Raw genomic sequence first — 24,826 nt, forward strand, 5'->3', positions numbered from 1 at the left:
CAGCTTGAAATTACAGTATAACATGTTCAGTGGAACACATACCTTTTTCAATGTTTTGCAATGTTTTAAGAGAATAAAACACAGTTAATAGAAATGTATGTTTTGGCACTTCACTCGTGACTGTATGGAGAGGCATATGGGTGCTATCGCCTAACCATCTCCATCACATACAATTAAATATACCAGAAAACTTTTCTTTGATCAGTTGACAAAAGTGAAACAAAGGAAAACTACAAATCTCCATTCAGAGCCCAATTAAAACTGACCGGATCATCTTGATATAAAAATAACAATTGCTTAGTTTACACAAGTTTAAATTATGTTGCGGAGAAAAAAGAAAAGAAGAATTAAAGACTAAAAATGACATACAAACCAGCTATTAATTTAGCCCATACACCTTGCAGTGGCAAAAGTCCCAGGAGGTGCTTTTATTATGTTATTATTACATGTTTTTAATTGCATTTCAATTTAAAAAAACTTTTTTCTTTTTCTCATTTGTGTAAAAGACATAAAGCTTATCTTTGGATATTTACTTAAATAACTCCTTATGTGTATATGATGATGTGAGGCACAGACAAGGCATCTGATCAAATGCAAATGTGATCTCTGAATACACCTTTTAATGTGCTTGGTATTTTTAGGGTGGTTGTGGAAAAGGCAGAACAGGTGGGACCCTGTGATTACCGCTACACACCCCCCATCTTTTGCAGCACAGCCCGGACAAGCTCTTTCAAATGACGGGGCGGACGTAGCACATGCTAGAGAAACGGAACATCTCCCAACAAGAAAAAGGCATGTTGATATCTGTTCACTGAGTGCCAGAGATCGAGCAACAAAACCTGAATGGCCTAAATAGAAACCCAAACCTCAACCTCGCTTTGCGATGACGATGAGCAGGTTACTGCCCGGCAGCTATTCCTCCCCTCCTCAAAAACAGAGCAGTGTTTGGCAAAGGCTAAAAGCAAACTCAATGTCTGCTGGCTTCTCCAAGCGAAAGCGGTACTCACATGGGCTGTGGGTTTCCTCTAGCTTCACATTTAATTGTAAAGTCCTCATCAAAAGGGTAGGCAACCTGGGTGTGAGATTGCTCCGTGATTGTTGGAAGCTGCACAACTGAACAAAGAGGTACCGGGTTAAAATGCCGTTTAAGCAAAACTGCGCTCCGCTCCGGTCCTTCCTTTGAAAGGGACGCACCAGGATTGTCCTACTCCTGCGAAGTGAGGCTTGCCTTAAGGAAAAGGATGATGATCATCATCTTCCTGGCATCGACACTACTCTCTCCTCCCAAAACTGAACGCTGTCATGGCCTCAGCAGGCAGAGGAGGGCTTGACAGCACCGGCTGTGCTCGGCCAGCCGCTCAGGGGCACCACCGGTGCGCGCTTCCCTGTATGACCAGCCCATCCAGGGCAGAGGAGAGCTGGGGCCATGCTAAAGCTGAAGCCAAAGCACGGGTGTGTGGACTGGGAAATTTATTCAGTGGTGAAGGCAATAACTGGCTTTTTAATCCAAACACAGAGGCACACACATGAAGCAGCAAACTGGTGTCTCCATCCTGGATAGAATTGCCAGGAGGTCCATGGACTGCAGAGATGACTTAACACCCCCTCCAGGGTACAGCATGGGAAGAGCTGTTACCAGCCACATGGTCATGCAGTGATGTTTCACTAACTTTTTTTTTTTTTTTCCCTAAGGGAATTAAAGTGTTGAGAGAGTCTGTGTAACAGAGCCGCACGAGGGAGAACGCTCCCCGCAGTGGAGCTGGGGATAATAGGATCATCACATTGTTATAAACAGCCAGGAAGAAAATTAACACACTCTTTGGTTTCTCTTTTAAATCCAGGAAGCTCAAAGCTGGAGCGAAACGTGGGGCCTTGCCATACCGTGTGGTCTCAAAGCTGAGCACTTCCAAGCCCACCAGCTTCACTGATCAGACATAATTCCTTTTTATTAAAATATAAAATGATTCATTAAAGGAAATTAAGGGCTAGATGGTTCCCCAGTGCAGGTACTTAAAAGCAGTGGATGCCCAAGCAGTTTGTCCTGCACTTTACAGGCACAGCTCCGCTTTTGCTTTATTTAAACACGAGGAACCACTGCGGTACCTTCCTCTGAAAAATTTCTACTTCCAAATGCTGTTAAAGAAGTTTGGATAGCTTTAGAAAAATATGTTATAAACCTACTTGATTGCCTTCTCCTTTGCAGCCAGGGCTATTGGCAGACACCAGAGTGCTAACAGCTCACAGCAGGTCCACGCGATAGCCCCAAACTGCTCTCTGAGTCCTGCTCTGAGCCTACAGCACTCAAAGCCCTGCAAAGAGCCCACATTTCTTTTTCCTTAAGTTTATGTATTGATTTATTTATTTATCCCCAACATAAATCATTTAAAACCCAATATTGTTGAGTTTTGCTTTGTCGTGGTTTTTTTTTACACCACCCCCCCCAAAAAAACCCCTGTGGTTTGTAATCCTCTTGTCCATTTATATTTGAAAAACACAAAGCTTGGGAGGTCTGGGCTGTAGTCCAGGCAGTGGGGTCCACTGGCTTTCATTGGATTGTCCCCTCTGAGCCTCATCCCATATTTTACACATGTCCTGAAACCACACCAACCGTGTAAAACAGGCAGTTTGAATGCATCGTAGGCAGAGAGGGACAAAGGAGGTGCTCCCCAGGGCGGTGTGTAAGGCATAGGAAATACTTCTCTGGGGACAAATGTACGCCCTGAGACATACACCTGCTCCTTTTTCAGACTGAAACAGCAGGTTGCAAGACAAGTAAGCAAGGGTATATGTACATCAAACAAGCTTCAGGGAGATTCAGAGCCAAAATGAGGAATTTATGTGAAGGACAAAACCAAACCCTCGGAGCTAAGCGGTGTGTTGGATGGCAAACACAGAGATATCTTATTAGATAAGTTTACTGCTACATTTAAACAGGTCCAAACAAAGTAGCTTACATTTTTATCACATCTGAATTTCCCAAAGGCCACATTCTAGCAGAATTAAATTCGAAATGGAACAACTGAAAAGCAGGATTTAATATTTTTTCCTTCGGGGAAAGGTTAAAAACAACAGGGGAAAAAAAAAAAAAAAGGGATACCAAAACAAGCCAGCAAGGTGTTCAGTAAATAGCTAAAACTCACCTGATAATGGTATTTCAATTGCTGCTGCCAAACTCAATATAAAGAAAAACAGGCATATGGTGATGCCTTTTGTGCTTAATAGCATCTCCATCACTCTTCTGTGAACAAGGAGTCCAAACAGAACGAGAGATACCTTATGTTTCCTCTCACCGTCACTTCAAATCAGATGTAAGGATGTGAAATTGAAAGCCTAGCGAGGAGAAGAAACAGCCATATTAGCTTGCAATATTAACTTGGCTCTAACAAGGTTACTAAATTAAAGCAGTGCTTCAGCATTTGCAGCTAAATTGCAAATTGCTCTAAGTGGTACAATTTCCTCTTCGCTCTCCCCCGCTCCCTAGCTTCGGGAAGGTCCTCTATTACATTTCTAACAAAAAAAAATACACGCGCAAAGATACAAATCCATTATGGCACAGAAGTATAATTACTTTTTGTTTTGCAATTAAAAGTAGGGATGGTTTAAAAGACGGTATATTTGTAATCATTCCAGCTCATAAATTTTTCTAATGAGAGTTGTGTAAGTTGGAAAGTAATGTAACACATCTAATGAGAGAAATTTGGTACGCTAATGGCCTTGTTCATAAATCTCATTTGTCTTTCATCTTTGGTTTATGTTTAAAAAAGGAGACAATGTAGTTCGGTTCATTAATAAGGACCAGAACACAAAACCTTTGCTTTTCCTCCATAACCTCAGAACTACTCTACATAGGTTTTACACAATCCATTATACATCCTTAGGTTCTGCACTGTGAGGCAAAAATGTCAGGCGGCTGCCAAAAGGAGACACACTCAGCTCCAATGAGCATTTAAGTGTAATTCACAGAGGAGTAAAGGAGAGACAATTCTACAAACATGGGTGTAGGGAGGATTTCAGACTTCAGCATCGTTCACAGCATCTCAGCGAAATATCAGGCGGTACAAAACACGTTTCGTACCTGTGCAGCTTCTAACACATAGCACTTAGAGGACATCAGTCTCAAGAGGATTTAGACCTCGGTTGCCAAGATAATTTTGCAAGAGCAATTTTCAAGACAAGGTAGGGACCAACCCACCTGCAGCCCGGCCCTGCGCAGCATGGCAAGCTCTGATTCAAGCCGCTGAGCCCACAAGCAGAGCTGTATGACCACGGCAATGCATTTGCAGACTAAGCCTGGCTCGCGCGCAGCTCTTGTATCTTTGCACATGCCACCCGGTTAATCCGCGGATCAGAAAAGCAATCCCGGGATCACCGAGAGCAGTTGGCATGCGGGGGCAGGCACGAGGTGGGACCTGGGGATGCTCGCCCTTGCCCGGCACAGCTGGCTGCAGCTGGGGCAGAGACAGCAGCGAGCCGCGCAGCCCGCACCCTCCAGTCCGTGGCGCTTTGCTCCTGATGGCTGCTTTGCCGGACCTCTACAAAACCAGGCATGAGGCAGAGATTTCCCTTCTACCCAGCGTGCTCCCTCCCGCATCGGCTCTCGGAGATGCGCGACAGCTCGTGCTGTGGCCCTTTCTCCAGCGGCATTAGCAGGACAATTCCTGTTCGCTCGGTCACCAGTTCATGACAACTTTCTGGAAGTTAATGTCTTTGGGACCAAAACCCCTGGGTGAGGATTGAAATTGGCCAACAAGGGGACAAGAGACAGACACTGTAATCACATAAGCCTCATTTCTTTAGAAATGAGGCTAAAAACAGATGTATTATAAGTATCTTAGGCACCAAGTGTTTGCTGATGGAAGAAGCTGACTAATCTGCTTAGTGCCTCGCTCCACAGAGGGGGATGGCACAGAGGTCACCGGAGGGGATGGGGACCCGCTGGCTGACCTGCCACCCCCACGTTGTATCTGGGGGCAAATCAGGCAGAACTGGGCAACACCAGTAAGTTCTGTTTGTGGCAGCCGCTATTTCCCTCAGTTTGATTTCTCCTAGCTCTGACTTGTGAGCAGTAGACACTTTGAGACCTCAGTCCAATAAAATCTGGGCTGTATCACAGCACGGGGGGGTACCCACGACCCACAGCCACGCAGCAGCCCCAGCCAGCCGCTGCCTGACGGCTGCACAACTCCTGCCCCTGCAGGACCGGGCTCTCCTGCCCTGCCTTACCTGGTCCTGGCAGACACTCAGTTCCAGATCTATCTGTGTCATCGATGATAAAACAGATGCTCTGACAGCAAACCCTCTAGCCACGCAGCCCGCAATTTCGGCGTATGGAAATCTGACCTGCGTTGCTGCTTGCAGACGGTACATTCGTGGTAGCGAAGCCCTCGTCTCTCCCCATCTGCTGACAGCTCTCGGGACCAGAGCCGCCCGCGTCAGGATGACAGCCAGAGGATGGGGAGCTAAGATTACAGAAGGTGTGAAGCTTGCTAAGGGTGCAGACTGAGGAGTAGGAACTTTCTTTTTATACAAATGTTACGAAGCGTCATAAAGATTCAGCTTAAATTCAAGAAGAAACAGGAAAACAGCTTGATTCTTCAACCCAACCCATTAGCTCACACTTTCTTTCTTCCTTTTTTAATAAAGTGACAGAGAGAAATGAAGAAATGTACTAAATAAAAAGGATATCCTTTATCATGTGGCACGGCACGACTTGCCTCTGCAGGCTGCTGTAATTAGTCGGTCCGTCTAGCGCCTCGCTCTTCTTCCCTGTGTTGAATACTAATGCAGGGGGCCGACAGCACCAGCATTTGGAAGCAGCGAGCTCTTCCGGACCGATGGCACTGGACTTGTGCACAGCAATCGGATACTTCCAAGGGCCACTTGGAAGTCTCCCTGCAGCTGCATTTAACTTCTGCCGTTTTACTCTGTGGCTGTTTCCACGAGCTACAATCCCGGTGTGACACGAATTAAGCAACAGTATCTTTGCGGAGGTATTTACCTGGTGATAACTGTCTGGCGAGATAAGTGTCCTGTTCATACGTGATACACATCACCCTTAATGTAGTAGCAGAGGCGTGGTCCTGGCTGGGCTGGTTGCGACAGCGGCTGTTATGGAAGGGCGACACTTACTGCACATCTCCCCTGACGTGACCCGCTCAGCTGGCCGCTCTTCTGTGCCCTGTTCTGGACAGTGCCGGTGCCCAGCAGACGGACAGGTCGAGACGTACGTCCTCCCCACAAGGAGACCCGTGTCAAGCGATTAACCTTATTTACGGTGATGTATAGACAGGGCTGCCAAGCGTTAGGTGTTTTGTATGGCTGCCATGCATTTGGCTTTCCTACCGAGCCTCAGGCCCACAGCCCAGCTGAAGCTGCAGAGTCCCTGATGAAATCACCCACCTTCCCTCTCACCTCCAGCACCCAAACAATCCCAAGCCCCTTCCTAAATGAGCAACATCAGGCATCCTCCAGACACCCTGTCCATCCCAGCCTTAAACACAGCTGCGTACCCAAACATCAGGCAGCCTGAGCTTTCGCTCCTATGATGGTTAAACTCCAAACCAAAAATTCTCACCCTCTGCCCGTTCCTAGCAAACGAACAGTTTAACTGCTTAAGTAATCTGAAGAAATAAATGAGGTAGCTGCGCAGGTGCCTGGCACCTACGGGCAGGTTTTGGTCTCACTGGTGCCGGAGCGCAACCCTCTCCTGGGGTCTAGTAAGTGCCCGAGAGTAACTTGTGGAATCTTGACCTTGGTGAAGCCCTCAGCTCTGCTCTCCAAGCCAGTGTGCTGGGTCAGGCTCAGAGCTTGCTTTGGACCCCTGCTTTTCCCCAGGAATCCCACATCCTCCTCTGTTCTCGAGGAGTTGGCTGCAGCATCCCTGGCACCGGGGAGGGGGCAAGAGATTACCGAAGAAAACCTTTCCCCGGCACAGTAAATGAACACGTACACTACAACAAATGTTACATTTACGATCCCTCCTCCCTCCATTTCTATCTTTATGTTCGCTTTTCTCCGCCTCAGGCTTAAGTCAAGTAATTTGAATTCACTACAAATACTTATCTGTAGTTCCTTACCTGCAATTCATTATCTACTGTGCTGTTCAGTTAATAGTAAATACTGATTGCTCTAAGGACAGCTCATTTGTTTGTTTAATGAGATGCCTTTAACTTACAGCGAGCAAATCTCTCAAAATATCAGTATTTCTAAGGAGCAATGCAGTTCCAGAATCTTTTATTATATACCATTGCTTCCAGAAGCATGTAATAAAAATATTGGACAACCAAACAAGAGAAAAAATTAAATTTCCATTTATCTCATCAACCTAGTGAACAATTTTGCCTATATGTAATTACTACATTAAGATTGCTCATAAATAGTAGCAGGATGACAGCCAAAATTCCCAGATTACTGGTCTACTGCTTCCAAGAGACATTATATTGCACTACTAAATATGGCATCACTCTCAGCTATTTGGTTTCCCCTTAAAATATGGAAGATTTAGTCCTTGTATAAGTCCTGTACAGCACAAATATTCATGAAAGCACTGGATTCCCACAGCTTAACACTGGCACATTTCTGTGCTGACCTTTTCATTAGCTAGAATCAGATCTAATTTCTCAGTGACATATACGTAACAGGACTGTTAAATGAACGTAATCAGCAATTAGAAATTACAGCCTTCCGTGTGGCCCAGGTTACAGAATAACAGAACAAAACTCTCAAAAAAAAATTGTTTCCTGGTATAAGAAACAAAAATTTTGTTATTTAATTATACCTTATGTTGCAAGTCAAGTGACTATGTGGCACGGGAGTTTAATTAACTACTCTCGCTCATTCTCGATTACAATCACAGAAGAAGGAAAAAATCCCAGACACAGTCAGAAACGTCCCGCACCCCAAAAGCACGGTGGTCCCTGCCCAGCCAAGGGCGACGGCTGCCTCGTACCCAGGGCTGACGGTCGCGCTGGGCAGCACGTCACGTCTGCCCGCGTCCTGGCGAGCCCCCGACGGCGCGGGCGGTGTTCAGCCTGGTGAGCACCGATGCTCCAGAAGCGACGCCTCCGCCTCCACCCCTGCACAGCCTGCAGCCCACGCCCCGCCAGGACCCGGCGGCCGGGGTGGCACCCCCCACCCTCACAGCCCTCTGCAGGCGAGCTTCCTGCGCCCTGCCACCTTTGAACGCCTCTTTGGTGAGGCCGGTGGCATGAAACCCGGAGAAGATGAGGCTCGATCAAAGACCATAGTGAGCGACCTCAGGTGCTGAGGAATTGGGGAGCGGAGGGCGGCAGGGATGCTCCGCCTGCCTGTTCCCACCCTCACGGCTCCGCGCTGCGCACCCTCGGTCAGGGGACACTGCAGGTGACGCCTATAATGACAAGGACTTCTGCACAGAAAGTGTTCATCTCCACCCCGGTGAGCTTCCAAGGCCGTTTCTCCCCTCTTCTGCAGGGCCTTCCAGCAAGCGGGTGACAAAACACTCACGAGGCAAGGAAATGTGCTCAGCGCGGGACAAGGTGGTCCCACAGCAGCTCCCGGCACAGGGGCCGCGGTCCCTTGGGATACAGGCAGAGCCCCAGGGAGCACGCAGGATTAATCACCTCTGCGCTTTTCCACGCCACAAGTAGGAATATCTCCCTACTTCACTAATTAGCTAAGAAAGGTTGAGATTTATGCTCGTGAAACCTTAAATGTAACGCTACAGCAACAGTATTTATGCAGCCATGGTTCTTTTTCTTTTCCCCTGAAATCCCCCCCACATGCAGTCACTCCTGTTCGGAAAAGATGAGAAGGAATATTCATAAGGGCCCATCGTTTTACTTCAGGTGTCAACGTTATACACGGCTTTTCCCTTCTAAAAGCTTTTTGACATCCCACTGTTAGTAGCAGGGAGAAGATAACCTTCACTTGACTCTACCCCAATCACCTATTTTTGGATGTTGTCAGTTCTCAGAAAAAGCAGCCCCTGATGCATATGCTGGAGGTGATTAAAATAATCATCCCAATCAGGAAGATGTCTTCCTTCCATGTTAAAATATTTCCAAATAGACTGTTGCACATCGGCATGAACATTTTTTTCTTTAGATGCAATTCTCTCAGGAGGTTTAGCGAGAGAAGCCTATGTATTATTTATCTTGCCAAGGACTTTATAAACATTATTGGACAGCACATGTAAAGTAAAAGTTTTCATCACAGCTAAACAACTTCAACATTATTTCACAAAATTTATGCGTTTCAAATACGATTGCAACTCTTATGCCTCCCCAGATTCGTAATCCATCAGTCTTTCGGTTTCTCAGACCACAAAACACCTCTAAAAATGTGACAGAATGAATATAAATCAAAGAAGTATGTACACAAGGCTGTGAAATGTTTTAATGCAGCACAAGTAGCAGTAAAACATTTGATTCAATAAACAGTGTAAGTACTAGAATGAATTTCTCTGGGACAAGGTTTTAAGAAATAAGTAGGGATTTTGGGAGCCCAGCGTGTCAGGTCCTGGTTCCTGGCCGAGAAGGCAGGCGTGGGCCGGGCAGGGCATCTCCCCCGCCAAGCAGACACAGCGGGGTGATGGCTGGCGCCCGTCCCCGAGCGTCCGTCTGCTATCGCCCAGACGCGACCGACGCCTCGGTTTGACTCTTCGTGCTGATTGTGGGGAAACTCAATTTATGTCCTCTCTGTCTGAGATCTACCCTGAGCTGAGAGGAAGCTGGAAAGCTGTACGAGCATCTCCCCGACCCCCGGGAGAAGGCAGCCAGCTCCAGCTATCCATTTTTGCAAATAGTCTCTGTCTAGTCCCAGCTGTTCCCAACAAAATCCTAAAATGCAAACCCCCTGAAGCCTCAGTAGGTTGCACCCTGTGCTCTCAAACCATTTAAAAGCTAGCTAGAAACGGTTAACGATTTCTCTCGATCATCACTCTGCCCATATAATGGCACAGCACCTGACAGACCTGATCTGATTTGTTTCATACATCTAGTAGCCGGAGCACTGTACTACTAAATCACGGAGTACAAGGACCATATTTCTTAAAGTCTTGCATGTCTTTTACACACACAATGATTGAAAACTAAAGAAATGTGGTTTCTAATCAGTACAAATGAGCTGCTTGTCCTCAGCTGCCTGCGGCCATTTTGCCAATGCGATGCCTCCTTCCTAGGGTCTGGAGGCACTCGCTGCCAAAGAATGTGACGTCTTTAGGTTTTCCTGAAGAGAAAAAAAAGTAAATGGATTCCCTGTTGCCATTTCACCATTCATATAAACTAGATTACCTGATTTTTTTTGTCATTTATTTCTTTTTCTCCTTCTATCTTCCAACACGCCCTATTGGATGGCTTCTTTCAAGTCAGCAAGAATTTGGTTTTTAAAAACAGTGTGGAACTGAGATATGTTTCTGGCAACACATGATATTTAAAATTAATAAATGATTTGTCAGTACCCATTTTGGTCTATCTGCTCAACCCATCTAATGTTAACTGGACTTGGCTTAGCCCAGCAGAGGATCGTCTGTAAACTCTAAGTCAAGCAATCTTTAAAACTCCCCACTACTATATTTGCTTCCTGTGAAAATTTGTGTAAGCGAGCTTTAGACCAGGAACATTTGGCAAAGCCACCAACTTTTAATACAAATTACACAACTGCTGAAAATAAAGTTCACTTTTGCAGCTGTGGATATTCATATTGGAAACCTACTCGGAAAGGAGCAGCCCTGCGAGATGCTCGGGAGGCCAGGTTTGCCCGCCCTGTCGGGTCAGCTCTGCTGTAAGCTCAAAACGCCTCTGAGCAGCTCTTGTAATAAAGGCTCAAAATAAAATCCAGCGTGGAAATCAATACCTGGTTTAGCTTTTTCATAACCAAAGAAATAAATGTTAACTGAACGGTACGTTCTTTATGATGAACACGTCATTAAACCTTACTTATAACATTATTGACACAGCACTTACAAGTAAATTGAGATAACCGTTGATGTGGTTATTCCTACCATTAGGAGCACATAAACCTGAATACCCTGCAGCCAAATTCCACCATTATGGATGTCCTTAAATATGGGAATGATTACAAGTATCTGTATTGATTTAAAGAGAGCAACAGTGCTTAACAACAAGCGGGACACCAGGGCACGCCGGAGCCGCTCTGGCTCAGCCCTCCTGCCAGGGCAGGCGCAGGCAAGCAGCAGAGGGAGTGCAGAAGGACCCTTTTCCTGGTACATACACCCTCCCCACCTCCTGTAGCTGCTTGGGGACTTTCTGAGACAGATGCTGCTTCTAACCTTTTGTCCATAATAGCTCCCAATGGGCCTTTCTTCCATAAATTTAAGTACCTTTTCCTTTTTTCTAAATTGATGATATACGTTGACCTCCATCACCTGAGATAATGAGCCCCTCAATATGTGCGGCGTTAAACTTGCTGCTTAACAGCCTCGCTGGCTTTCCTCGACTTCCTACGGGTCCTCCCCTCCGCGTCACTTGCGATCGTGCAATTCCCTGTGACCCCCCCTTGCAATCCCGTTACCAAACTGAACCCCAGCAGAGCACCAGCTTAAGCAGAGCGCGTGCCCGCACTGGGGTAACTTAGCTGCCTGGGTTGGGCTCAGGTCCTGCTTCTCTGGCCATCCCCACTGCACGTAAAATTGTTCTTTCCCCAGTTCACTTTTGGAGTAGGTCAACTGGGCAGCAACTCTGAGCAGTGGGAGCACTGGGCCACTGCAGCAGCTCCTGTAACAAGTCAGTTTAGGCCTCTAGACAAAAACTTAGTGCTTCCTTGAGTGGGAACCAGTCCATATCTTTACATTCATCATCTTCTAGTCTTCTTCCAGTCCTACTGCGGCCGCAATCTCTCTCTCAGGGGATTTAAGATAGTGTACTTGAGGTGTGTATACCACATCCTGCAGCATAAATAGCTCGTGCAAATGTTTTGCAGACTTCTGAGAAATCTACAATTATTTAATTAGCAAGTTTCTAAGGTATCTAAAGTTAAGTTGAATTAAAAATACCATGGTGAAATTTTAGGTTATATTTCTTCATTGTACTATAACGCGTACTTTGCATAATACTTGTACAAGTCACCATAAAGTAATGCTCCTGGCTTTACACATATATATATGTGCACATGTACAGACGTAAGAGCAGCCTAATCCCCCCCCACGTGTATCTGTTGCATCTCCTTTTATTAAAGATACGGCCGTGCGCTCATTCATTTTTTATTAACCAATGAAATCAGAGAAGTTACTCCAGCATCAGGAGATAACGCTGTAGTAGAGGAATGTTGCAAGCGTGGCTTTTTCACAGACCTAGAAATACGCAGTGGCAATCACTCCCTCTTGCCGGTAACAAAACAGCACAGATTTGAGCTTTGCAGATACATCTGAGAGCACACCAGCTGGTTAAAAATTAAACTATTGTCTGAGGCTTTTGCCATTATATATTTCCTTGAGATACTGCATCTCCTAAATGAGCTTACCACATTTCTGGCTGAAACTAGTTTTATATTAATTGAAATTTTCACCAGTGATTAGCATTTCAGCTCATCGGTCAAGCATGAAGCATAAAACAAAGTACAGCAGCAACGGGGCTGGATGGCTGGGAATGACGGCGTGTCAGCCACGCACAAAGGAAATAAAAGCAGGTTGCAGTTTGTTTTCAGATGAGACTGCTAATGACAGCCTCCTCCGACGGAGGCAATGCAAATGAATTTCAAAATGAATTTGTGGCAAAGGCGCTTTCTTCTTTTGTGCACCCCTTCTCCCTCTTTCGAAGCACAAAATTATAGCAAAAGCATGAGCTTTCTCATGTTAATAACAACAAACAAACGTGTTCTAGTAAAGCAACACCTCCTGGGAGAAATCCTGCCTCACCTTGAAATCCTCCCTTGAAAACCAGCTCATGCCACAGTGAGTTTTAGCCATTCCAGCTCCTGCTCCGCTGCACGTTGTTCAGCGGACACAAAGCCAGGCAGAGCCCTATTGAATTGGAAATGTGGGCAGGGGATCTACCAGGCAGAGCTCCTTGCAGGCCTGGAGTCTAATGAGGTGGTTCATTCAGCACAAAGCTCAGTGAAAACAGCATATCCCCCTCCCAAACGCATACGCATGGGCTCCTCGAAGGGCTGCCACGGGAGAAATTCTGCACTCTATCAGGTAGCAAAGAAGGGGGGAAAATTAACAGCACCCAGCACCTGATGGGCTCCATTCGAGAGGACGGTGTGCTCGCGGTGCGGGGGCCATCCCCATGGCCAGGAAAATCATCTGGCAACAGAAACCACTGCGGAGCAAGGAGGGTTCCACTTTGTGTTAGTGATTTTCACAGCATGGGTCTGTCTTTGCTTGAGAGGTCCCTGTGCTGATAGCAAGGTGACAATATGAATGGGGGGGTGGGGGGTGGGGGGTGTGTGTGTGGAAATTAAGGTATTTAACTGCAAATTAATTACCTCTATAAACAGCAGAAAACAACTATTATTCCCACTCGATCCATTAGGGATCCATTTTTCCTGGTGCCTCCCAGACAAGTAAACTCATTTACAATGTACAACATCGGCAAATACTGTCAAATATCAAAAACCCCTAAATCTGAGCCCACTGCTTCATCCACGCCATGCAAGATGCATGCTCACAGCACTTCTCCGCCTCGCGGGCTCAGGGGAGGCTCAGCATGTTCCCAAGATCCCAAGAGGAAAATCCTGGCAGGCTTCACACATGAAATCTTAAAACCAAAGAAAAACTAACATCAAAAGTGAAGCAAATCTCCTTCTGTATCAATGTTACTCTTGTATCTCAGCACAATAACGCTACGAGGCGGTGAAAGTCATTGGGACACTGTGTTTCTAATTTAAATTGCAGTCAGTGACTCATGACAACGGAGAGTTTCACGGCAAGCAATCTTGTGTACTTTCTGCCTTCCTCTGATTTTTCTTCCTTCTGTACAATAAAAGAGATTATCTCATCCAGCTTCATGGAGGATCTCACAACGCTTGCTTTTTCTGATAAGTCAAGGCCATTAAGCTTCCAACATTTTCCACATTACCAGAGATACAAGGGATTACTTAAAAGAAAAAAGAAAAAAAAAAAGAAGTGAAATGTAATGATTTAACCACAGATACTGCATGAAAGCACTCTGAAATCCCGGTACGCCCTGCCTGGAGAGGGAGCAGCTCCTCTCAGTTTGGGACTCCTGGTTTGCTTCTACAGGAGGATCCCCACTTATGAGTGGGGCTTGCAGCCTACCAAGGAAGAAGTACCGGAGGAATTTACTTAGGGCAATAAGTGCAGGATTTGGCCTACTTTACGCATTAGGAAGCCTAAGCACAAGAGCAAACATGGTAGCATAAGAGAGGAATGGACATTTCATCCTGATTCTGCATTTCCTACATTCCTTGTGTTTACCTTAGATGCTGGAGCCTACAGTAATTTCCTTTCTCCATGAACAGCTTTACAGCTCAGAATAAAATCCCAAAAAGCTTAATGAAAAATGCACACGCGAAAGCCCAGCCCACATATGTGAGATGCTCTTGTTTCACCTATATATTCCCTAGGAGCCGTTACGATCTCAGCGGAGGCATACGAGGAACTGCTGGGACAAGTTTTTGGCTGGGATCACCAGGGAGGGAAAGGGTTTATAACCTTAATGGAAGAGCCTGAGACATTCTTCTAAGTAGCATAATGCTGCTATTTATCCAGTGATCATTATGTTTCAATAGCTTCTGTTAGCAGAAACGTTTTGAACCAAGGCTTTCAGGGGAACTGAGCTGTTGATGAGGTGGAGATTATTTCTGAGCATGGGCAGCAGTTTTCTGTACGCACTCATGTCATTTTATCATTGTAAGAGAAAAGCGTCGTTCAAAACGCTCCAGATCCCAATGATTTTTTAGCTACAACAGTTGCTTCTCTCCATTAATGCCTTTTTTCGGAGCATTGAATCAAAACATCAATCAGCTAAACTGAAGACAGTTAGCTGACAATATATTGAATATACCTACTGTAGCTGTGAAAGGAAGGGAAAAGGCTTCGTAATTCTGCTTTTCTCTCCCTTGGATCCATGTTCATCACCCCTTTCACTACTGGCACGACACAGAAAAGCAGTTGTCAGTGACTGCATTATTTTCAGGTGATCACACAGAAGATATCCGATTAGACCGATCACATACACACATGCTATATTTTAAGGAACCGTTGATCTTTAGAGATAGAATTTGACTCCAACTAGGTGCCTGAGCAGAGAGCAACAAGGAAGGAAAACATGCAGCACACACTAGCCAGAGAGCCTTGAAATATATAAGATTACTCACCTATTTACTAAGTATGAGGAGAAAACAGTGTTGAAGGAAATTGGGCAAAACTAAGTCCATTCTTCAGCCATCTGGTGGGAGTTTGGTCTTGGGAGATACTTTACCAAACAGAAGTATGGTTTAGAACCAACCCAGAGGTAATGCCCACTAATTACACAAGTCTAGTTACATCATTACTTCTCCTTTTTCTTTGCTTTTGGTGTTTTGCTTTCCGTGGGGACAGTAAAACACGTGCACCTAAACTACAACACCAAACACTAAGTCCTCGTTCCAAAAGCTGGAGCTGCTGCCCGTTCCCCGTGATGTGATTGTACAAACACCGAGCACAAACACACAATATTTTCTCCTATCCTATTTTTGGAAAAACACGGACTCCACCTTGCTGGTAATGAAAGTAAATAACAGGAAATTAGAAGTACAACACACATCAGGCAGGGAAAATTCTGCTTGAATGATTAAAATCGGTTAAAGTTACATAAAACTGTAATCCTAAAGTTAAATGTCAAACACACAGGAACCGTGGTCTTCATTATCCATTCTGCACATAACATGGTGTTCTTCAGAACGAGTGTGACTTCTGCTCGCCAGCCCGCCTGCAGAGGTATCGTACTAATCAATTACGTGCACACTGGGGAAAAGCACTCTCCATGCCACACACGAAAACCGTATTAAACACTTCGTACAGGGCTCTATAGCATCACACGTGTAGTTCTACCTTTTACTTTAAAAAAAAAAAGAAAAAAGAAAAAAAGAGAAATTGTAAATACCGTTGGTCATACTGGTTTTTATCTCGCATATTGCATCATGTGGGTAGATCCACTTCACTGCCCTCTAGTCGTTATCTCACGTAACTGATTATGCACCTTGGAAAGACTAACCAGAAAATGGTTAAGAAAACCCCAGAGAAGAGTCAGTTATTAAAAAGACAAGAACTGCACAATACCTTTCATATGCTGTACTCTCAAGTATCTCTGACTTATCTTGTGCTTCTTCATGCTTCCCCGCAGCCAGCTGTGAGCCGACAAAGGTCCCCAGAGCACGGGAAAGACTGGCTGCCTGGCTTCACTCCTTACAGATCTGAGCATTTCAAACAGCTCTCCCCAACACGTACAAATGCACCTACACCCCACGCTCTTCTTGCTTGTCCAACCCAATTGGTGTGTCCATTAGCTTCACCCCCTCGGGGCAAGCAACATCATTTGTTCTATAGCTGAACTGCAACTGGAAGCTTGATGGATGCTCTCAGGTATTAGCTGAGAAATGTGGCTCTATTATTATAAATACTATTTCATGTTAAATGAATACTATGAATTCTTCGCAGGTCCAGGTCACAGTGTGACAGATCAAGAAGGTGCAAAGGGAACTCACAGAAAGCCTGATATTAAATGCAGAAAAATGCCCACAGCCAGGGCAGCTCCCTGGCACGAGGGCACAGGCCAAACCTGCTGCAGTTGGGAGCCACACACGCACTCATTTAGCCAGTGAATATGGGAAAAGAATTAATTCTGTACCTATGAAATTCTGTCTAGTTCTACGTGGCAGAAAAATGAATGGAAGCCTTCCTCGTTAGACCTCATGCCTCTAGAAGGCGGGTATCGGGAGCTGGCGGGTGATGTATTGACTTCCTTGACGCTCCCCTCTCCACTTTTTGGGAGCCGTGTAAAACTTGCAGAGCTTGGAGCATCCTGGTTTTCCAAACAGGCAGAGAAGGAGCTAGTGGCTACTAAAGACATTGCAATGTAAAACTGAAAACCACGTCTGGAATTACAGTACATGCCCTCTGAGCTTATCCCTCCACTCTCCTTTTTCTCCCTTTATTTAGCTCAAGTTATTTAAAGAACAGATCTCTGTTTAAGCAGCTGCTCCACGACTAGTCGGCCCAAGCTGCTCTTTTAATGAAATATTTGTTGCTGCGCGAGTTTTCTCTCCCCTCCCTGCTATCCTTGTGGACAACGTTTGTTCCCGCAAAGGTAACAGGTCTGCTGAGCAGCCTCCCCCTGCAAGGCCTCCTGCAATCCAAGCCCCCATAATGATGCAAAGTCTCCACAAAAATTAATTTTATGATATGCAGTGTGACATTTGCTATCAAGGACAACCATCAACAATAACAAAAAGAAATAAAACTTGCTGGGATTTAACCATCATTATTAAATTATATAATTTACATAATTAGACTTTAGTAATAACTATGGCATATCTGGTTTATGGCACAGTAAATTGGCAGAGCACTTCACAAATTGATTTTTTTTTCCTTCTCTTCCCTCTCTCCCACCAATAACTGAAAAGTAGATCAGGCAAATGATACCGCAACACATACAGAATCCCAGAGCAGTGGGGGCTGGAAGGGACCTCTGGAGCTCACCCCGTCCCACCCCCTGCTGGAGCAGGCACCCCCAGAGCAGGGGCACAGGGCCGCGTCCAGGCGGGGGGTGAATGTCTCCAGGGAAGGGACCCCACAGCCTCTCTGGGCAGCCTGTGCCCCTGCTCTGGCACCCGCACAGGGAAGGGGTTTGTCCTCATGTTCAGGTGGAACTTCCCATGTTCCAGCTTGTGCCCGTGGCCCCTTGGCCTGGCGTTGGGCACCGCTGAAAAGAGCCCAGCCCCATCCCCCTGACACCCGCCCTTCAGATATTTATAGGCACTGATGAGATCCCCCCTCAGCCTTCTCTTCTCCAGGCTGAACAGACCCAGGTCCCTCAGCCTTTCCTCATAAGGGAGATGTTCCAGTCCCCTGAGCATCTTGGTTTGCATAGAGGTTGGAAATGGAGATGAGTATCACAATGTGAATAAGAGAATTCTTGAGAAATATGGATTTCAAGCAGGTTTCTTCGAAATTTCTTTCTCTTATAATTTCTTCCTAGCCAGCAGAGCGGTTTCCTGTGCGCAGCCAGATACAGCAGTGCCTCTGTGATGTTTTATGGTATTTCCCAGCCAGAATCAGCGAGGCATTGGGTTTCCTCTACCATATGCGTTAACAGAATTGTTCACTGTGCTCCTCCCAGCAGGTAACCCTGGGAATAGCATTAAAGACAACTGGGTTGACCAAATACCAGCAAAGGCTTGACTTGCTCAGGAAAAAGCTGCTTTCCTAGTGACATCTCTCAAAGCAGATGTGTGGCTTGACTCATCTTTACCTGGTCTAAGTGTGCTCAGAGATTCTCACCTATTTCCATACTGGAAAAAACAGAGCCAACTTACTGTGAAAAAACCCCTATCCATTAGACCCAGTTTGATACTGGAGGCAGGAAAGGTAAAGCAAAAAAACATAAGGTAAATGTTTTTTGAGCCAAGATGTTTCCAAGGTGGGCATGGACACTCGCGGTACCCCGCTGTGCAGAACGGAGAAAGCAGCAAGGGATGAAGCTGCGCGGGCAAAGCGCTGCGGAGCCGCACAGACGAGCACGCGAGCCGGAGGGTGAAAGGGAGGTGAGAAAGAAGGGTTTCAGGATGAAAGAGGCAAAAGAGGAGTACATGAGGAAATTAAAGCAGACACCGCCAAGCCTGGTGCAGCTACGCGGGGCCTCAAAGCAGCTGCCGTTAGATGTAGACGAGCGAGTGAACAGATCCTGGGAGAGGATCAAAATAGCAGGGAATGCAGATGAGGGATGGATCCGTGCTGTGCGGAGACAGGCAGGGCAGGGGCTTGGGAGAATTCGTGAGGCTGCAACAGTAACTCACTGGGGAAGAAATGAAAGCGAGACTGGGTCTCAAAGCACTGAGCAGGGAACTGGAGATCCCGTGACAGCGGTCTGCGGGGATGAGGGAGAAAAGCCGCTCACCGAGGCAGAGAACAACAGCGAGTTCTTCATTTGACAGAATATTTCAAACCTGCCCAAACTCTCCAATCTGAGAGACAGTTGGAATTTATTTCAAAAAGAAAGACTAATAGCACCAAGCCATTTTTCTTTATCTATATATAAATGAGAAATACGAGGACAGACAAGACTGTACAAGGCATTCTGTTGCATCAGTACCCAGGCACAAGAGGACTCAGCCCTCGCTTACTCCGTTCCACACCACACTGTATCCTCTGAGGTCAGGAGAGATGCTCCTGACTGATATCACCTTCACTGGCAAAAAAAAAAAAACCAAAAAAAACCACCACACCAAAATCTGGTCTTCTGTTTCTATGGGAAACCTATCGAATTCCCCTCATGCATGAGATCTCTTCCCTGTCTTTCAAGCTAACAGAAGCAACTAGTAAAGCAAAGCTGGGCTTGGGTTGTGGCCAGTCTCTGTTACCTATCTCAGGAAAGCTTTTCTTGGGGGGATTTATTAATATGATTTATATGGCTTATAAAACATTACCAAATAACTGCAATTCAGTGTGTTTCCTGAGAAGAACAGGCAAAGGCAGTATCCCAAGTCCCTCTGTTTTCCTCAGCTCCATTCGCCAGTAAACCCGAGTTCATTAGCACTCTCCTGGGTGCCAGGCAGGTAAATGCAAACTGACGACACACACGGGTCTTTCAAATCAGCAGAGGAATCTGGGAGAGCCTGAGAGCTATTATAAAATGCCTCTTATGTTTAGGAGTAGTCAGAAAATTAAAAAAAAATAAAATAAAGAAGAGCGAAACCTGCAGGTAGACTCCCACCTCTAATAGTCTCCACCAAAATCTGAGTGCTATCAGGCTGGAAGCGTCGAAGTAAAGACAAACAAGTTTCCTCATTTGGAGGCAACGCCTTTGGCAGCTGCTAACCCGCCCCAGGTAAGTGTCAAGTTTCTGTTTCCTAATTTTGTCTGCTTTTCTTTTGTAACAGCATTTCTCATTTTGCAACTTTTGCTTTATTAGAGTGAAAGTCATTTTCATTCTCAACTTGTCTAATGTTTAAAAGGGCTCACGTGAACTTGCTGGGCATGAGGCATACCGCTTTCACTCAAAGAAATCAGTGTTTTCAACAAATACTTTAAGCCTCTATAATCCAGGACAAGTTTGGGCGTCCCAGACATTTGGGAGTGGCGCTCGCTAGTTGCAAAATCAGCCCTGGGCCTGCTACCATCAAGCTCCAGGCCAGGATGAACCATCCCAGGAGCTGGCTGTTATCTCTAGCACAGCTTCTCCCCCTCGAAAGAGACAATCCAGGACTCCTGAAAGCATCCAGACTGGCACGCAGTGCGGCTCGTCTCTTGTTGGACCTAACGGACTGCTGTATGGACAGGACCAGCGCTGCAGAACACGTCCCAGTGCAAAGCAGACTAAGCCTAACCCAATGCCCGCATAACGTGACAGGTCAGCAGGCTGTAAAATAGCTGAAGGTGAAGCATACACCCTGAAATGCTCAGCTCAAACCCACTCAGGGGCTAACCAGCGTAACTGGAAAGCCTGTCAGCAGCAATTTAGCAATGAATAGTCAGGAGAGCTGCTTTAAGTTTGATCAGAAAGCTGGCACTACCTTTGCTCCAGGCTTTGCAGAGGTCAGGGGTTGAAATGTAACCTGCAGGGAGGAATGACACCGACCCGATCCCAAAGTCATCCCAGTCTCCCTACAGGCAAGGGAGCCTCCCGCGGGTGCCAGGATCCCAGCGTGGCCACCAGCCCATGTATTACCCTCTCAGACAGGCCTGCCTGTAAGGGTTTCACTAATCCTGAACCACAAAAAGGCTTAAAATATCTGTCAATCACGCTGCCTCCCCGCTGTCCTCCCCGCAGCCCTCGCAGCCTTGCTGGGAGGATTGCTATTGAGATCGCCGGCACGGAGCGCAGCGCCGGCAATGTGCTGCGGAAAATTAAACCCCAGCGGTGGAAACAATAGCTATCACAAAGTGTGTAATCAGCGGGAGATGGGATGAATGTTTGTAATTCCAAGCCGTAGAAAGCGTTTTTAAAATGCCTTTAGTCTCATCCATACTTTAATATTTTGCCGCCTAATAGTTGCATTTAATAGCTAGGCCGTGGCTTTACTGAGGTACAAACTTCTACTGTATAACGTCAAGCTGAGTACAAACTTCTACAGTATAATGTCAAGCTATGCGGTAAAGTCAAGTAAACATTTGTAGTAATTATATGCCCAGGAGATTTCATAACATCATTGAATTAACAAGCAGCTCAGTAAATTATATATCACTTGATCTGCAACTGCTACATCCCCAGCAAAGAACTCGGCTTCATCTACAGCAACTCTGACACGACATGTCAGCGCGCAGCGCAAACCTGTCAGGCAGTTATTGTGCACTAATAGCAGTTACCACCTTATCTCGTAATACTTTTCAAAGAATTAAAGCGCATTTTATTGTACTTTCTTTTAAAGAGAAAAAACAATCCCAACTAGTAAAACCAGGCAGTTTTCTCGCACCCTGTGATTTGCGGTAGAAACTGTTTTCACTTTGCCTTCGCTACAAAGCAACCGTTCAAAGGGACTAGGTCGATACAAAAGTGATAAGTTCTGATTCAAAATGGGTGTCTTCAAACATTTGCATGCTACACGGAGAAGCTAAGCAGGGGGACGCAGCCTGCCTGCTGAGAGGAGCGGTGTGCCCAGCCAGCGGGAGCAAGGCTCTTGCTGGAGACATATGTTACTAAAGCACTTGGTCTGGCACAAGGCTCATTAAGTCCCCTGACAATCACTCTGATAAAGCATAAGCCAAAAGCTACTGCCTCTCCTTTTGAAAACTTAAGGAATGAGAATGGTTCAAAAAGATTTCCAGTAAAGAAAACGCAGACTTTTTTTTTTTTTTTTAAATATCTCTTTATAGGCCACTTGAGCGATGCCGAGGTGACCAGCCAAAGCCATTGCAATCGACTCGATTAGGTATTTGAGCGCGGCAATAAATTGCCAAAGCAGCTGCTGCGTTTCGGCTCAGAGGTGAGCCCCCTTTAGTGTTTGCTAAAGTGAATTTCCTCCAAAAGCCGTATCTTTTGTCAGACCACTACCTGAAAAGTGCAACACACTTAAAGAACTCGCAGATTCACCGCCTGCTAACTCTGTTTTCTGAACAGCACAAAAAAAATAAAAAGGAGGCAATGCTCGGCCATCAACCCCTTCCGTATTTTGCATCAGCCTTCAGGCAGAGTCTTCGCCGCCTTACACACGTCGAGCGAGGCAGCCTGAGCCGGCCAAGCCGCGGGGCTCCGTGCGGGAGGTGTTGCTCCACTCCAACCCTCCCAGGGGGGCCAGCTGTGCCACGGCCTTGGCTTTGCACCGCCTGACCTCTAAAAAGACAGGAGCAAAAAGAGAGAGACACAGCGGGGGACGTGGACAAGCTGTAACAACAGTGAGCTCCTTTCTGACATAGGAATTTATCTATGAATATCTTTAATTTTGCCAGCAAATTTGATCCTGCTTCTAATTCCTTTGGTGGCAGGAGCGATGCACTGGAACTGCACCTCTGAACAGAGCTGACCTTATCGCTCATGAATTGTTTCCTTTTACTAAATGACCAATACCACAGCCATATGCCAAAAGGTGTACAAACCATCTGTATTGTAACGGAGTCTATTAATATGTATTAAAAGTCACATTATAGTTGACATAAGCTATTTCTGCCCATTAATATGAAAAATACGACTGTTATATTTAAAACTTTCAACTAATCATGCATCACTGATTTTCCCACTCTGAGTTTATGATTTAAACCTTTAAATGTTTCATAGCAGCCTCATCAAACCAAGATTTCTAATGGCTGTAGAGCTGAGACAGCCCATTACGGTAACAAGAAAAAGAAAAAAGACAACAGGGAGGGACCTGTTCTTGGAGGGGAAAAACGAAAAAAAATAAAAAGAAAAATGAAAGGGAAAAATGAAATTATTTTTGCACTAAAAAAAACCCCAAACACGTGTACTTGCTTCCTGCATTGTTTCATATTATATTGGTCATAGTGCAAGTATAGTGTATGACATAAATCTGTCCAAAAGGGCACCGATGCCCAGGAGACAGAGGCTTTGACAAACGATGTACACGGGACAGACAGATCAGAGGTGACTTCTGTATAAGCCTACGACCATAATGGGGCCAGTCCTGGTAAAAGCTGTCTAGATATCAGATCCCATGCAGTTCACTAGTACAGCTTCTGCAGAGTGCAAGAAACATTCCCTAATTCATATTTCACTCGCAGTTTTAGGGCTTTTACTCAGCACAGCTTATTTAAAACCTTGGGACTCAACAGCCCAAAACCTCTGAGCCGCTGAAGCCCAGAGCAGGAGCGCAAAATCCCGACGCTCTGCAGAAACGGTTCCCTCCAGGACACCAAGTCCTCCAGGCATTTGACATGACTGAGACCAATATTTCAAGGGATTTGGATACTCTCTTCACACTAATACCATAAACAATCTGTGTGTCCAATCTCTAGGGGTAATTTGAAAAATCCCAGAGTGGGTTTTTGGTTTTCTTTTCTTGGTTTGTGTATTCTCCCCAGGCGCTGAGGGAACAGACCCACTCAGGAAAGCGTTTATTAGACTTGCCGAGCTGTCTTTTTCCCATCCCTGAGTTACCTTCTGTGAATGTTAATCACAGTCATTATACAGTTTATCGTCTATTAAATGCTTACCTTCATTCCCACACACCCCCCCACCAATAAAAAAAAAATTAAAACAAGTCAGGGTAGAAAATGAAGACGCAAGCCCCAAAACTGGAAGCCATTCGATAAAGAATTATTTCCAGAGATTCAGATCCCTTCCCCACTTGGCCACACGCCTCATTTCCAAACTATTCCAACCACCTCTTCATAGAATTGTCCTCAAAAGCATTGCTAGGAGAGCGCAGTGCTCTTCCCCATTAGGCAGGTGGGAAGCCGAGAGACAGAGCAGGTGTTTTTGGGAGCAAATACACAGCTCGGTAAGGGCACGAGGCTGTCAGGTAGGCGCAATATCTCCAGTCGTTCCGTACTCTTCCTAGGGTGCGTGCAGGCTCCTGGAGCTCGCCACCACATCAAACTTGCACACGTAGGTATATAAGCATGAATGTGTGTAGGTGTATATATATATATGCATGAACGTGAAACAGAGGCCGAGGTGGACAGCAGCACACTCCTCCGCTTCCACTCGTCCTCACCAGAAAGATTTGATTTCAGTCAGGCAAGACCGCTGCTGTTCATTGCTGCCTAGTCTCCACCCTCTCGGTGTCAGTAACTCTTCTAAGGTAAGGTGACAACACCTAAAACAAGGAAGGTCAGTATATTTAAGCTAGAAGAGCTGCCATAAGCACCTCTCTTGATTCACAGGTCGTAGCATGCTCCATCGGGAACACGGCTCTCTCAGAAGCCGCACCTTATCTTTCAGCATCTCTCTCTAAAGGAAGATTCACTAGAAAAGCAACGCGCAGGAGCGTTTCTGCTTTGTCCAGGTTTACCTTTTGCCCCTCCCAGGCCTTTCTGTGGTTAGCAGTGCCCTCTGCGGCGTGAGCACAGACCTTTCAAACTGTTTGTCCCGATAAGGCAATATTCCACTGATCTCATCTCTACAGATCCAAGGGACGTCAGGGATTTTGGTAAAATTAGAAAGAATCAAGTGCATTTCAGTAAAAATCATAACCCATTAAAAAAAAAAAAACAAACAAAAAAGTCATGCGCACAAATGAACGAGGAACTTCCCTCAAAGTAATTCTGTATCTA

The 24,826-nt window shown here is 45.7% G+C and overlaps 1 protein-coding gene across 8 annotated transcripts in view; it reads right to left on the bottom strand.

Moving 5' to 3' along the window:
• The window catches only part of CHL1 (cell adhesion molecule L1 like), a 137,787-nt gene that overhangs the window by 53,533 nt on the left and 59,428 nt on the right, over positions 1–24,826 (bottom strand). For all 8 annotated transcript variants that reach the window (XM_075095632.1, XM_075095635.1, XM_075095633.1 and 5 more), the window contains 2 exons: positions 3,141–3,330; positions 1,008–1,113 (listed from right to left, as the gene is read on the bottom strand). In XM_075095632.1, the coding sequence (XP_074951733.1) occupies positions 1,008–1,113; positions 3,141–3,231 (197 nt within the window). In that variant the 5' untranslated portion in view covers positions 3,232–3,330. The remainder of the gene's footprint in view (positions 1–1,007; positions 1,114–3,140; positions 3,331–24,826) is intronic.

Source organism: Phalacrocorax aristotelis, chromosome 6 (genome assembly GCF_949628215.1).
Source record: "Phalacrocorax aristotelis chromosome 6, bGulAri2.1, whole genome shotgun sequence".
Classification (NCBI taxonomy): Eukaryota; Metazoa; Chordata; class Aves; order Suliformes; family Phalacrocoracidae; genus Phalacrocorax; species Phalacrocorax aristotelis.